Source organism: Olea europaea, unplaced genomic scaffold (genome assembly GCF_002742605.1).
Source record: "Olea europaea var. sylvestris unplaced genomic scaffold, O_europaea_v1 scaffold1020, whole genome shotgun sequence".
Classification (NCBI taxonomy): domain Eukaryota; kingdom Viridiplantae; phylum Streptophyta; class Magnoliopsida; order Lamiales; family Oleaceae; genus Olea; species Olea europaea.
Genome location: NW_019227527.1, coordinates 55,271 through 71,284, shown reverse-complemented (window position 1 = coordinate 71,284; position 16,014 = coordinate 55,271). Strand labels below are relative to the sequence as shown.

The 16,014-nt window shown below is 35.8% G+C and overlaps 2 protein-coding genes across 2 annotated transcripts; both read right to left on the bottom strand.

Moving 5' to 3' along the window:
• Nucleotides 1–871: 871 nt before the first annotated feature.
• On the bottom strand, nucleotides 872–5,636 carry LOC111372674 (probable protein phosphatase 2C 44). The gene is made up of 5 exons (XM_022995053.1): nucleotides 5,305–5,636; nucleotides 4,695–4,958; nucleotides 2,800–3,076; nucleotides 1,943–2,097; nucleotides 872–1,400 (listed from the first exon to the last, which is right to left on the bottom strand). The coding sequence occupies exons 1-5, from the start codon at nucleotides 5,353–5,355 to the stop codon at nucleotides 1,263–1,265; spliced, it is 885 nt and encodes a 294-aa protein (XP_022850821.1). The 5' UTR covers nucleotides 5,356–5,636; the 3' UTR covers nucleotides 872–1,262.
• A 6,256-nt stretch (nucleotides 5,637–11,892) lies between these two features.
• LOC111372660 (protein FAR1-RELATED SEQUENCE 5-like) lies at nucleotides 11,893–15,959 on the bottom strand. The gene is made up of 10 exons (XM_022995042.1): nucleotides 15,715–15,959; nucleotides 15,458–15,519; nucleotides 14,778–15,113; nucleotides 13,015–14,657; nucleotides 12,872–12,937; nucleotides 12,712–12,825; nucleotides 12,564–12,582; nucleotides 12,456–12,473; nucleotides 12,237–12,407; nucleotides 11,893–12,089 (listed from the first exon to the last, which is right to left on the bottom strand). Exons 1-10 carry the CDS (start codon nucleotides 15,957–15,959, stop codon nucleotides 11,893–11,895), a joined length of 2,871 nt encoding a protein of 956 aa, XP_022850810.1.
• Between the last annotated feature and the right edge of the window lie 55 nt (nucleotides 15,960–16,014).

The window sequence follows — 16,014 nt, the reverse complement described above, 5'->3', positions numbered from 1 at the left end:
TGAAATTAATATTTGACTTTAATCAATTTCTAAAATCATTTATAAATTGCTTGCTAGAAAGAGACTAAAAAAACAAAACTGAGAGAATGTTAAGGGGGAGATAAAACCTGACATTACACATACAAAAAAGGATATAATAAAGGAACATGTATCAAATGTGTAAAATGAGAATGTTCCATAGGAATGATAACGGGACGGGTATGGGAAGATCGGTCATTCTCACCCCCGTTCCGTCGGGTATTTTTGTTATCTTACCCCATACCATACCCGATTAAAGCGGGACGGGACGGGGCTGAGCAAGCCTCCTGCCTCATTTATCGCCCCATTTAATTTTTATTTTTATTTTTATTTTTTGTTTTTATTTTTATGTCCTTAGTTAGTATTTTTTTATCAATTTGTTAAAAACAACTTATGTTCTCTTTAAAAATGATGATAAATCTATTATTTTTGTTTGATAAATACTTAAATTTGAAATTAATATTAAACGGGGCAGCGACTATATTTTCCGTGCTCGCCTCATTCCCGCTTCAGGGCAGTGACTCTCGCACCATACCCATTCCATATACCCGATTAGGCTGGTATTACCCATCCCATTCGACACGGGGCCCATGGGTATCCGTTGAACGGATTTTTTGCCATTCCTAATGTTCCACATGAATATTCAAGAAATACATGAAATCTTAAGGAATTTGAAAGAAATTGTATTGAGAAGTAATTGTGATACATTATTTAGATGCATTACTTGTCTAAACTGCCACCTTAGCAAAGCTTTGATAAATAATCTCACCACTGCAGCATAATCGACACGTCATAAAACACTGTATCATAGTTGCATCTTAAATCTGATAATGTATACTTTCAAGCTAGAGACTATCTTCCAACTTAATATGTAAATGAATGTGTTAAGAGTTATTTTGTTCATGTTTCACATATCATACAATACAAACAGCAAATGCAATGTCCCATGCGAAAAACAAATATGCCATTACCGGCATCTCACCGCAGAGAAAATTATACAGCATACACACACAGAAGTCGACTGGCACTGGATATTACATCAACGAGAATCTTTTATTCTCAATAACATGAAATACTAATCATCTTACAGTTCCAAGGAAACTGCATTGAAGCCTCTGTTTTTCCAATGAAAAACCAAGTAATTCATGTGAGAGTGATGTACAAGCAAACATGCCACGTGAACTTTAAGCAAATTCGTCACTTAATTTTCTTCTTTATTTTCTTGTATCTCAGTTATAAGAGCTTTATCCAAAGCGGATAACAATGCATGATATATCGTCTTTGCTCTTTCTCGTCAAAGCCTCCGTGGTTAGACGCTTAGCTGCTGCTTGAGGATTTCTAATGGATCTTACCATATTGACAGCCTCTTGGTTATCCATCACCTGCCAATAGAGATAACTGATTACAATCCATTCTATTTTTTCAAATGAAAATCTTAATAAAACGAAAAGAATCTCCTTTACTAATGCAAGTTTCTTCAAACACGACATTCATTTAGTTTAGAAGAGTGCAATGCAGAGAGCTCTGTTATCATTAAAAAGCAAAAATATTTTTATGCTGGAAACTAATATCCCAGCAACGAAAAAGCTCAAGCTGACATATAATATTTAAAAACACTACATTTCATCAGACAGAAGAAAATGACTGCAAATGCCGAAAGTTTCTAGGATATTTTCCAATATACAGTTTTCCAAGAATATATGAAACCTGCTGAGTCGTATAAACGTACTAAATGAGCTTTTATATTCCTGCCAAGGATTAGATAAAGGAGGAGAAAAAAATTCCTATCCACATTGCAGCATATAACCATAATTTTTTTTAAATCATTTCAACAGTTCAAAGCATGGAAAGTAGCACAACAATCGGCGGAAAAAGATGCCTACATAATGAAGAACCTCGGCAACAAAATACAATGAAAACTGACCTTCCATAAACCATCACTTGCTAAAATAACGAACTCTATACTTGAGTCGATGCGTACATTGCATACATCAGGCTCTGAACTCAAATGTGCTTTTAGGTTTTCATCTCCAAAAGCACGTGCCACGGCAAGCTGCCCGTTAACACGAGGCACATCTCCTAAAGATAGAACACTTCATATTATGGAGCAAGATATGTCAAATCAAAACTCATCTACTTGGTAATCTAACCAACTTTGATAGCATATCAATCATAAAAAGGGTATTCCGAGCATGTCTAACTAAGCTTAAAAAGGATTTAAGGTTTCTCTTAAGTAACTTTTGTTTCAAAATATATTTTGATAAATTACTTCTTTTTCTTATTTCTAAGTGGGGAAAAAGTGTCACTTATTTTAAAATAAGTATGATGTTATTCATAATAAATAATTTACTTAAAATTACCAATATAAAAATTATTTATTTGATACTAACTTATGTACTTAGGGCCTGTTTGGTAGGAATTATGAGAATTGATTTTTTGATCGTTAGAAAGAAAAATGGATCCCATCTATGAGTGACGAAGTAAAAAATGACGATTGACTTAGGGACGTAATGGTCAAAAAATTGATTTTTTGAGGTGAAAAATCATAACCAAATGGGAACTCACGCTTAAAAATTTTAAGCTTAGCATGATAAATGGAAGACATTATACACAAAAAGGTCAATACTTCAGATCTTGCTTGGATGAAACAAAAGATATTTTCATATGTCTTGTTCATTAAAATCTTGAAAATATTCCGCCATAGTTAGGGTAGTCAAAACACTTGCTCTATTCTTCAAAGATCTCAAGAAATAGGAGTTATTAGCAAATATAAATATATACCGGGAAGATTAGTCACAAAACCACCCCGTTTCTCGATTCTTCTCCGTTCATTGTGTGGCTCATGATCCACAGTGAGTTGTCTGGCGGTTCCACTCTGGCATAGGACAGCTCGGGAATCACCAACGTTTGCCACCAATAGATCTTTCCCATCAATAACAATAGCAGTTACTGCCGTTGACCCACCAGGACCTAACTGCATCGAATTCTCTAGGATAACTTTATCGGTCGAGTTGTAAGCATTTTTTATAGCGCTCTTAGGGTCCGCCCAAAAGCTAGGCTGTCCATTGGAGTGAAAATAGATTAATGTTGATGGAAATTATAAGGATAATCGATTACAATACAAGTGCAGGAATATTTGGTAATGTTATCACTTATAAACGTTCTATATAAAGCATAAGATCAAGGATTAGTTGGATTGCCATAGTGATAAGCAAAGTGACAATGTCTATATCCAGTGAAATCCCTGATTAAAAGACTAATCTGTTAGAGAAGGTACAAATTTATTTATTTAAATTTAGTCTTCTAACACATGCCCTCAAGTGCAATGCCGAAATCAGTTTCTATCAAAATCCTGACACACCATTATTCCATAAAATGTTTGATGGTGAGACTTGAGTCTATTATCTGTTTAGATCATCTAAAAGCTTAACCTATTAGAGATGAGTCACAATTGTAAATTAAATTCAGCCTTCAAAGTATCCTAGTATGAGTCTCATGGAAAGGAAGAGATACAGGATTGCAATTTGTCAGTAGGTGCTCTAGCTGCAATGTGAATAAATTGAAGTCCTAGTTATTCACGATAGAAATCTCATTCATTTCACTTTTAGTGTAATTAGCTGACGAGAATATCCAACTAAGTGAAATAATTTGTCACATCAAAAGTATTCATATCAATCAACTTCCTGAAAGTTTATTGAAGAGCAGAAATTGCGGTTGCTTGGATTCGTTGAAGGCTTTCTGTTCTGAACTTTAATAAGCAAAGATACACAGTTTGATAGAGTTAAGCCTAAATGTGGGATTTTCACTGCAGAAGACCTAAATGAAAAGTGCTTCTGGGAGATAGAAAAATAAACTTAAATAGTGTGTTGAAGTGGAAACACAGGACTGAGTGATATTATGAGGGGTCAAACTGGTCATTATTCACAAATTTTGGTACAGTAGGACAGAAGTGAGGAGGTAGCTGAAGTTAAAGTGCTGTAGATTAGGACTAAATTAGCATTTAACTAGGGTCCCAAGTCAAGGCTCCTGGTCCTTGGTCTGTTGTTTCTATTATGAAGAATAGTTAACTAACTGCGCTCAGTTTTAATTCCCAGTACCACCACAACTTTCGGGCAGGAAAAGAAGCATCCGATTAACTTGTTCACATGTTTCTCTCATCATCTAAAGTACCAAGAGAAAGCCATCATAATGCTGCATGTACAAAAATGTTCTGATCTTGAATAATACATATTATTTCTATTATTATTGTCTGGGATGAGTCATTACGATTCCATGACATAATAATACAGGTCCTAATATTACACTTTCCCCTCATCAAATTCCAGGTTAAAGATTTTACCTACACTACGATTCTCTCACTACCTAAAATCTATAAGTTGCAATATCTTGTTTCTAACACATAGTTGTACAGGATAAACTTTCTGTTAGCAGAAAAATCTTCTAAAACATCCGAAATATAATTTTATCTACAATTATACTCCATTTTCCTAATTCCTTTCAGCATAAGCCAACCCCACATTATTTGAAATAATGAATAACATCATTCTCGGAACATCTTTATTTCAGCAAGAAGCCATACAAGTCAGGTGTTAATCCTCTCGAACTATATCAAAACAAGATGGTAACTACGACTTGTTAAGAATAAATGAAAAAGACATTGACAGATTGAAGCTTACCTCTTCGAGTATGTTGTTATAAAGGTTTGCCTTTAAGTAGCTCGGTACACGATCACCAAGGTGACCATCAAAAATAGCAAACAAACCTAGCACATGCCCCTTCTTTTCCCTGTACTCAGCAACATGGTAGTCCTCCATGTCATGACCCGATTGACCTTCTACCAAATGGAATCCATGTGACACTTCATTACTACTTGATGATGACTTAAACTTGATCTTCCCTTTTCCTGTATCTGGCGAAGATCCATCTATACAAATAACTCTCTGCAAACCCCCACCCAAACAGAATCAACAAGCATAATTAAAGGAGGGCTGTTCTATACCACTACCATCACATATCAAACATCCTCACATCATGTGGAGTTAAACTTGCATTACATGGGACAATGATTAAACGATTTACTAACATAGGATATAGCTCAAAATCTATAACTGCTTTTCGTATGAAAGAGTCAAAGACGACATTTCAATTCAATAACAAGTAACTAATTGAAACCAAAACTCTTGTCTCCAGTAAATTTCAGTCATTAAAGAGCTCATACAAAAATTACCATAATTCACTTGTAGTTAGTTCATAACTTTGTATTTTACATACAGTTTTGAAGGGTACCTTAATGATATGAAAACAACCCATGGAAGACGAATACCGTTTTTTCTGCATATTGGGCTCTGAAATAACTAATTATGATGTAAAATCATAAAGAAAAAAAATCGGTTTATTGATTTTATGCAAACTTCGGCAATTTCTCGATCAAAAAACAAAGTAAAGGAGAAAAGGATTTGCTCTTCTTCGCGTGCTATAGGGTTTTTGCAGACAATCAAAAGTCTGCAGCTGAAGTTTATGTTGTGTGAATTGGAAGGTCGTTAACTCTCAGCCTGTAATTCAAGAAAAATCAGCTGAATTTCTTGACCATTTTTATTGCAGAATTTGATAAAGTTCGTTGACAAATTCCAAGTCTATAGTGAAATGGGTTTATTCCGTTCTGACCCCTCTAGATTTGATAAAGTGCTGAAAACTCCCTAACATTTGACAAGTTATCAACCTCTTTTAGTTTCATGTTCAAATTTAGATAGGGTATTTATAGAAAACCATCCAAAATTATTGTCAATGATGGTTGGTGATATCTATTTGGTAAATGTATTCACAACACAAGGTTTTTTTTTTTAATCATCGCACGAATATTCTCAATTCAACCATGCTGGAATGACAGATTTTTTTGACAGATTTTGGGGACAGGTCAATGTGGTGCCCGTCCAATAAAAAAAAACTCTGTTTGAGTAGGTTAATCCTTCTCAATTTTTATTTATTTTGACACTTATGTTTCTATATATTTTATCATATTTTTTATTTTTATAATAACCTTAAATTAGATTAGCACATCTTGTCTCTATGGACGATTTTTGTCCAAATGTTCTGCTGACATGAATTGGAATGAGGGGCAAGTATTTTATCAAAATTTTTATATTTGTCATTTTAGAAAATTTGTATTTGCAGTCCCAAATTTTCAATTTGTTGGAGCTTATACCCAAACATTTTACTGTACTACCTACAGTCTCAAATTTTTTATTTCGTTGTAGCAAAAAGATAAATGGATGGATTGAGTTATTTTGATCAATTAAAAAAGGGTAAAATTATAACTTTACATTTTTCATATAAAATAAGGGTAATTATATAGCTATCATGAAATTTATTTACTACGCCACAATTAAAATATATTTTTAATAAATACACCACAATAAATTTACAATTATATTCCTAATTCAATAAAATTAAAAAAAAAAATAGTGCATTCATCATCCTAATATTACTCCTCATTTCTCTCATCCTGACTTTTCCACTCATTCTTGAAATTCTCATTGCTATGAAAAGAGTTTCTAAAACTATTTTTTTCCTTAACTATTTTTAAAAGAAGTGGAAGATAAAGAACAAAGGGAAGTCAAACCCTATAATGATGTTACTAGTGGGGTGCACCAGGAAGTGGAAAATCCACCTCTTATGATCACGCGGTGGAGAAGGTGGTGGGACGTTTTCTAGATGGCGTATTTGGATGAGGCCATTGACATTTTAATGCCTTAAATGCTGGATAAATTAAGGGAATTTATGAAATTTGCATTTATGAAGCCTGTTGAAGGGGTGCTCTCTTGCTTGCATATTATTTTTTTTTTTATTATTATTTTTAATTACTGTGGGTGCTTGAGCCAGTTTTGGGGTCCTGAAGTTTACAATTGAGTACTCACCTCAATGACCGTGAAAAGACTCGAACTGATAATTATTGAGGAGCAAACCCAATACATGACCACTGAACTACCCTTCAGAATTTGCTCTCTTGCTTCTTCTTCATGTTGGAATGGGTTTTTGAAGGGTTGTATTATTCATCTAAATAGATAAGTACTTTTATGGTGTTTGAATGCCAGCAAACTTAAATAATTGGCTGGAAGGAGACTCCAGTATAAAAGATCATGATTGTGGTGTATTTAAAAAATGTTGTGCTAAGAAGTGGGTAATTAAGTAATTCTATTTAGGGTAATTTAAGTAAAAAAAGATTTGATTAAAATTGCGGTGTAAGTAAATTTTGTTGTGGTAACATAATTATCCATAAAATAATTACCATTACAAATTTTATTAGTTACACCACAATTTTAAACTTTTAATTTAAACTTTTAATATATTTATTACATAAATTAATTTATTGTTCCACCACAATTCTAAACCTAGTTCCTGTTTATCTTTCTTTTGCTCGTTTTTCCTCCTCATCCTCCAATTAAAAGACAAGAATTAGACTTCTCCTTTCAAATACAGACTCTACATTCAAACAAAAATATGTTATAATCGCAATTTAAGAATCGGAAAGGGCATTTTCTAAATCATTTAAAAGAAAATAAAATTTAGTGCCGAGTCAAATCTAAATATTCAAGATCATGTACACCCATAAAAAATACAGATATAGCAAAACAATAATCTCCAACATATATATATACAGACCACTTCACTTTTATAAATCAACATCATTGTCATTGAGGGAAAAAATGATTCACTGATATACAGTAGAAACTGGTCTAAACTGTAAATTTTCAAAAATTAAAAATAAAAAAATGAATAATTGAAATTTACAAACCCTTCAAATTATTGTTATTCTAAGTGCTTATTTGATACAGATTTTAAGCCAATGAAAATCATTTTTTGACCGTTATTTCACTATTTTAGCCGTTATTTTTGAATTCCTCTCTCACAGATAGAACTCACTTTATCTCTAACGGTCAAAAAATTAATTATCAAAATTCCTACCAAACAAGCACAAAAATAGAGGAAACTAAATTGGGAAGATAGTTGCTCAGTTCCTATGTATACGTGGGTGGAAAAATATGAGAAAAATGAGGAATAATATTGGGAGTACACCAAAATACTGCATTTTTTTCTCATTTTTAATTTTTATTGAATTAGGAGTATAATTGTAAATTTGCTATATTGTATTTATTGAAAATATATTTTAATTGTGACGTTTTATAATGTGATGTAGTAAGTAAAATTTATGATGATAATATAATTACCCTCCTATAAATTAAAAACACACTATCCATTTTCTTCTCCAAACCTCCACCCCATCCTTACAATCACCTCACTCCACCACAACCAACCAAATCCACTTACACTCGCACATCTGCCACCGCTGTCGCATTGCTCCTCTCAGAAACTTTTCTTTTCATCCTTTTCCTTTGAATCTCCTCCAAGACCTCCGAAAATGTAATGAGATCATGCAATAGAACATGGGATGTCGTATATGTGGTTTGACAAATCGTTAATTGCCAACTTACAGTCTGAAAATGAGCGATTCTGCAATCTGCACCAGCCTGCATTTGTTTTTCATTTGCAATTCATAATGTGTCATCAAAGGGTACAATTCACTTACTTTGGTGGTGAATTGCACCTCGTAAGCTTAAATTCTGGGGTTGCTTTTCTTCAGGCTTGGAGACAAAGTACAAGCTTTCGTCCGTGAAAATTTTACGGCCATTGTAGTTGAGGAAGTTCCAAAACAAGGTTTTATGGGTGATCCTAAAAACAAGGAAATTATCGAGGGGACGATGCAGTGGTAGAGCATGTTGACGATACTCTTTAGCTTAGCATATGACATATGATCAGAGGTTATGTCATATATAGATGCATAGTGGAGGAGCGTGTATGGAGCTTCGATGGCGGTGGTGGTAGTGGCGCTACCATTGGGTCTTGGAAGTGTTGGGAATTTACTTAAACATGCACAGCGAAATTTAACAAATTTCAATTTCCATTCAGGATTCAACTTTGCATTTAAATAAAAACTGTGATAAGAAATATACCTTTTCTTTAATTTGCAAACTCTTTCGCGTTATTCCTTTCCAGCAGATTGAATCTGCCTCCCACAGCTGTCCAATTGTCCAGCCTCCAATGAAATCCACATAGAGAATAGATTGCAACTGCTAGAGTTTTCCTCTTGTGCCAGCAAGAATAATGAAAACCTTATGGACCTCAAACCCTAGTCATGTATTTATATAAATCCAGACGGGCTCGGCCTGGTCCGGTCTATTATTTAATTAATCCATTTAATTAAACTCGACCCGTGAATTAATCAATCCAATTAATTAATTCGGAAATATAAATAACAAATCCAATTAATTAATTTATCCAACGATTGTTAAATTAATCAATTGGGAATTTGCAACCTGTCAATTCTCTTTTGTGTGCGACCCATTAGGTTCCCGATCACGATGCCTAACGACGTGAAATATTATTTTGATCTAATCAAAACTGATAAATTAAACACTCTTTTAATTTATCACAGATTCACACTCGTCGTCCCAGATTGATATCTAGCAATGTATCAGGGCAACACATGTAACGGGAAATGTCACGTGGTATGACAAAACCAAAACTGTTCGTTTACCATGAAATTATAATCCCTTCGTCAATATGATCCGATCAACTACGAGATATGAAAGTGTGTCAATCTCGATTATCGATCATATCTTTCATTCTTCTATTAAGTCAATATGAGTCGAAAACTCCTTTTCAACTTATATGTATACTTTGGCCAATGATTTCGTTATTGACTTAATTGAACGAAATGCAGATCACAATCTCTTACTATCTAAGAGTGACGAATACTCTATGGATTAGTCTACATGTACCCAATGCTTCAAACAATAGTTTACACACTGATGACGTGGCATTTTTTTGAAGGCAAAAAATCGTATGTAAAAAGGTCAAAATGAAAACGAAATGTTATCCAGTTTCCTTCATTTCAAAAAACAAATATTTGAAATTCTCTCTCTTCTTTCCTCTTTCAGACTCTCTTCTCTCTCTCTAAAAAATGGATTTTCACCGGCTCTCACTATAACCCTCGATCTCTTGCTCTTTCAGACGCTCTCTCAATCTCTCTACAAATAATTTCTTCATTTCTCCATCTTTCAGACGACATCCCCTCTCCGTCTATAACCCTCGATTTGTATTGGGTAGGGTTCCGTCAAATCGGAGAAGGGAACGACGACGCCATCACAGTGTCACGGTTGGAACACAGATTCAAATATTTGGCGGTGAAGAGCTCATTCGGGTCACGCAGTTAGGGCTCCGTCTTCAAATCTTCGGGAGGTAAATTTTTTATTTTTTTGAAATGCCTGTATGCTTGTTTGATCTCAATCAAAGATCCCGTCTCGGGTATGCCCAATAAATTGTAGAAACTGGATATATATAATATATTAAATAACATTAAGGGTGGATTTAACGAGTTTAATGGTTCAGCCCGATCCGACACGGAATGATACGGAGGAGGGAATAAGAAGTGGATCGGGTCGGATTGATGGGAGGAAGGAGAAACGGAGGGGATCGCTTCTGGGTAGTGAAAAACCATAGTTGCAGCGCATATTGAGAATTTCTAGATCTTTTCTTGATGCTGTGAAGGTGTATATGTATGTAGTTGGGACATTATGGATCAAACTTCTCATTTTTTATAGCTGTGTTATTTCATTTAGTTTATTTTCATTAGCCATTATGCACCACTGTATGTATGCGTGCATAACCGTTTGGTTGAGACATTTCTTCAAATATCTGTCTATCAATTTATTGTCTTTGCGAAATCAAGAGTTGTTGACTGGCTATCTCCTATTACGTGTTTGATATTAATTCACATTGGACATAACTCTGTTTTAGTACATAGACATCCAAATTTGTTGACCGTTGGCAGAAAAATTTGTCGTAATCGTCTTGCAACTGCTTTGCAATCGTTTGTTGATGGGCAGGACAATTTGAGAAGCTAATGCTACGTGTTTACATTTTGCTGTAATGATTTGTGTGTAATTAAAGTCCAGTGTAAGTTACATATGTAACTTATGAACAAGTGATTAATTTTTTTCTTGTTCGATTAGGATTGTTCTATGGCCGGGAGAAACAGGGGAATATGCCATTCATGTAGGGTGGCAGGACACATGCTGCCGGAGTGCCCAAAAAAGAGGCAATGTCCATACTGTGGCAAGGGTTTCGTAAGGTGGTTGGAGGTAGAAAAGGACTCAGACAATAAAGGGTTGTTGTTCCATAGTTGTACCTGCAATTGTCGGCTTTTCAAGTTTTCTAACGTTCCGCCGTACAAAGAGTATCCATTGCAAGGTGAATCAAGTGGCGTTAACAATGGAAGTGAACCGGTCGACGATTTGTCCCGTATGTTGGCCAAGTGTGCAAAAATTACCGAGGAGAGAAACGTGGAGATTTCATTCAACATTACCATGCGCAAAGGGAAACGAATTTCGGAAGACGTAGAATGAAGTCCATGTTATTTAATGGCTTTGACTTATTTGCACTTAAGATTGTAGTGATGGTTGTATTAGGAGCACATTTTATGTTAACGTGTCTTGATTTAAAGCGGTTCGTATTTGTATGTAGTGAACTATTAGAACTATTTTCTACCTCGATTATGTAGTTAAGATTCATTTGGAAAGATAATTTGTCAACTGTCTCCATACATCATTTTACATATTTTCACATACATTTGCATTGTTGTGCTAATAATGACGAAGACTTTATTTAGCATTTTCCTGCAATATGGTTGTTGTAGCTTATTCTCATCAGCTATTTCATAGACATATAGTCAAGAGGTGGAGAAGGTGGCTTTGGTTTGGATCGATTTTGACTCCAACCAAGTGGAACTCATAAAATCTACCTTCAATGGAACTCATATTAGTTTTTTCGTAGCACAAAGTTGGACCAGTCCATGAACCAAGCACTCAGCAACTTGCCTTCAATAACCAACAGGATTCCCAGGTTACCATACTGACCAACAGGTAAGCCATCAACCTGCACATCATTATTAACCGAAATAGCAGCAGTAGGTTCAGGTGGTCTGAGGGTCTTAACAAATGCAGTTCGGGTGAGGGCTGAACATATTTACATTAAGGCCTTTAAAACTGAAATTAGAAAGTAAGGCTAATTTTCACCATGCACATTGATAGAAGATTATGCAATGCCATCTATTCAATATTCAGCAATCATTCAAATTTATTCACAAACAACAGTTTTTTCACAGTCCACAATCAGAAAACGGAGACAAAATTTGAAAGGAGACAAAATCGGGTTGGCCACCAAGTTTTGTTTTTTCACAGCCTGCTCCTTCCTCTTCTCCTCAAGCTGGTGACTAGTTTGGATTTTTAGACCCCTACATTGAGATTTCCAATGCTCTCCTGTGTGCCGACCTCCTGCCAACAACGGGAAGAAATAGTTAAATATTCATAATCAAGAAGCACGAGTAATCAAGCTGGATTCTGCACATATTAAAAACAAGAGCAAAATAGTTAAATATTCCTAATAATTAACTGGACTCCAAATGATATCAACCATAAAAGTACAACTACGGAGGGCGGCTGCATACATCTTTTTAATTCCAAAAACACAAAGATAAGGGAACATTTTCAGGGCTATGATCAGCTTATGGTATTCTCAGCCTCCAGTTCAGCCTAGCTATGCTCACTCTCAGCCTCTACCTACTCAGCCAGGTTATACCCAGACAGATTCTTGTCTTGGATTATTATTGCTCATCGTGTTAAGATTGTTAAAATATAAATTCTCTAGATTTTGTTTCATTAACCTTAACTGACAGTAGGGATTAAACTGAAGCTGATTTAAACAACAATAGCACTTAAGAATCAGTAGTTCAAGATACCTGAACATTGAATGGGGATGGAACTTTGTCTGTTTGTGTGTTGAATGTACCCGAGTTTGATGCCATCTGTAAGTTATGGAGAACACCCTCATTTCAATATGTATAGTGACTACAAAAATAAACAATTTAGGGAGAATACATACCTTACGACAGGTTTTAGAATTTCTAGATCCAGCTTCTAGACATCCCTTTCGGCGAAGTTTTTTAGGAGCTCCCTTGCTTTTTGTGTATTTCGGGTCCAAGATGATTCCACTAGCACACATTCCGACTTCATCCAAACGTTGAGAGCCCACGCTAGTATACTTTAACATTGAACAACCATTGGTTTGGATTTCAATCCAGTACATGATACCACGTGACCGTGAGTCGTTGTGCGCTACCAAATCCGCTAACTTCGCAAACGCAATGCACATTTTCTCATACCGAACATGGTCTGGAGTACTAATCCAACCATCATAAGTAATGGGGACCCTCATATACAATCTATTCACATCCCTTCTCCATCTTTTCAAAATGTACTTTTCGGGAACTAAGTTCACTTGGTTTCGAATCAAAACCGTTACCACGTGCTTGCAAACAATTCCTCTGAACTCGAATAGATGACAACTACACTCAAACTCACATTCATCTCTACTAACGCACACTTTAAAGATTTTCGTTTTCATACAATTGTTCAGAATAATGTCCTCACGTACATCGTACGTAGTGTGCAAGTACGTCTCATGACATCCTAAGACTTCACAGTACATCTTCTCAGTGAGTTGTTCTTGAAATTCCTTGAACTTCACGATTGTATAAACTGATTGTAATTGCCTCTCCATTTCATACCGTGTTGCATAGGGTACCATTTGTGAAAATGATTTAAAGTCAGCTTGAAACTCCTTCTCAACTTTACTTCGTAGTGTGCGCTCATACTGCTCTACAAATTGCTTTAGCGATGTTTTCGAGTGTACGTAGCCATCAAAAAATGCATTAATACCTTCACTCCATTGCGTGGTTGACATACCGGCCCAAAATGAGGTTTTAAAAAAGCATGGGACCCATCGACTTCTTTCATTGTACAAGCCGGTCAACCAAGCATGTTCTACCAATTCGTAATCATCAAGCATCTTATTCCATCCTAGTTCAAAATCCTCGCAAGTTTGCACATCATATACCAACTCATGTATAGTAGCAAAAATGGAAGCCTTATGTCTATGACCCCCAAATTTTTCTGGTAACTTTTTCAGAATATGCCACAGGCACCATCTATGCTTTGTGTTAGGGAACACGAATTCAATTGCATTTTGCATAGCACGGTCTTGATCTGTAATTATTCCACATGGAGCTTGAGAATGCATACATTCAAGCCACGTTCTGAATAGCCATACAAAAGTCCTCGTGTCTTCATTTGAGAGTAAACCACATCCAAGTAAAGTTGATTGTCCATGATGGTTTACCCCAACAAAAGGAGCGAAAGGCATCTCGTACTTGTTAGTCAAGTACGTGGTGTCAAATGTAACTATATCACCAAACTCCTTACATGCTTGCCTACACCTGTTATCAGCCCAGAAGGCGTTTCGCAATCGGGCCTCATCATCCAAGTCTATGCTGAAGAAGAAACCAGGACTTGTTGCTTGCATCTTTGTAAAATACGCTTGTATTGCAAGAGCGTCTCCTTCACCCAGCCTTAACTGTCGGACTTTGTCAATGAAATTTCTACAATCTTTCTCAACGCACGTAATATTTTCATAACCACCGGCCTCAACTACGGCCGAGTTAAAACTCTTGTGTAATGGTATTCCAGCTATGTCATTTATTTCAAGCTATCTTCTCACACGTGCAATAATTTCTCAATTGCAACGATATAGCCTTGATTTCGACGGGCTTGTTTTGTGATTATGCTCCAGAATGATAGTGTTAATACGCCATGCGCCACTAAGTTCTGAACATGCTGTCACTCTTGCTTTACAGCCTGTTTGCATTGTTGGTTGAGGCTTCAGGACTGAATTTGAACCACTACTACGATGGCCCTCCCGACTACATGTGAAAGATACATAACGTAGAACCCCATCCTCACCCTTCCTTGAATTTCTTTTTCTCACCGGAAATCCAACTTGGTATGCGTAGTTCTTGTAAAATTCGAACACCTCATTCTCATCTTGGAACTTCATTCCAACACTAGGCACAATAATATCAATTCCTTCTCGTAAACTCATGTCGGTCGGATTATCGTGTTCGGATGAAGAGATTTCTAAAATACCTACATTCATGACGAAAGGAAGAACATTCAGGAAGGCTGGCCACTCAAAATACACATAGTGAAAAGTATTTCTTTTTCTTTTTCCAATGATAGAGACAGTACAAAAACATAAGTATTTCTTTTTCTTTTTCTTCCATGACATATATTTTCTCCAAAAACTAATCATAACCCTCCCACTTCATATTTAGAGCTTTTACTAGACAATTCAAGGATTATCCCAGCATTTACTCATTTACTTTCATTCCTGAATTTTAAATATATTTCCTCACAACTCAGCCCTGGAGGAGAACGTGTCATTTGAATATGGCAAGCTGCAAAATACATTTAACTGCAAATTTCTTTACAACAATTATCAGCAGAACTAGAGAATTTCAAAGGCAAACTGAACTGCAAATTCCTCGCCAAGCTTATCAATTTCCAAAGACAGATGCAGTAAGATTCAGGTGTTAAAACAGATTTCGTAAGGACTAATATTGTTTCTTTCACAGTTCATTTCACTCTTTTTCAAGATTTTTGAGTTCCAAGTCTTCTCCTTCCCATCATACGGTACAACATTGCCTCCAATATAGATAATCAAACACATTTCAGAAATAATCTATACAAATTTGCGTCCAATATTGTTGTGCCAAGGAAATGTGTGATTTCGAGTGAGGAAGAAGAAATGTTATCCATGCTCTTGCCGGAATCCATGTTGCCTCGGTGGGAATTGCCTCCTTCCATTTCATCTCCGCAATAAATGGGTATCGCCTCCACTGCAACCGGTGCAGATAACCACATCGGGTTCGCTGTTGCGTCGTCGTCGGCATCAACGTCACCGGCGTGGTCGGATGTTCCCCCTCGTTCCATCTTATTAGTCACCTTTGGGGGGGGATTTCGAAGAGAAGAGGAGGCTGTGGGGGTT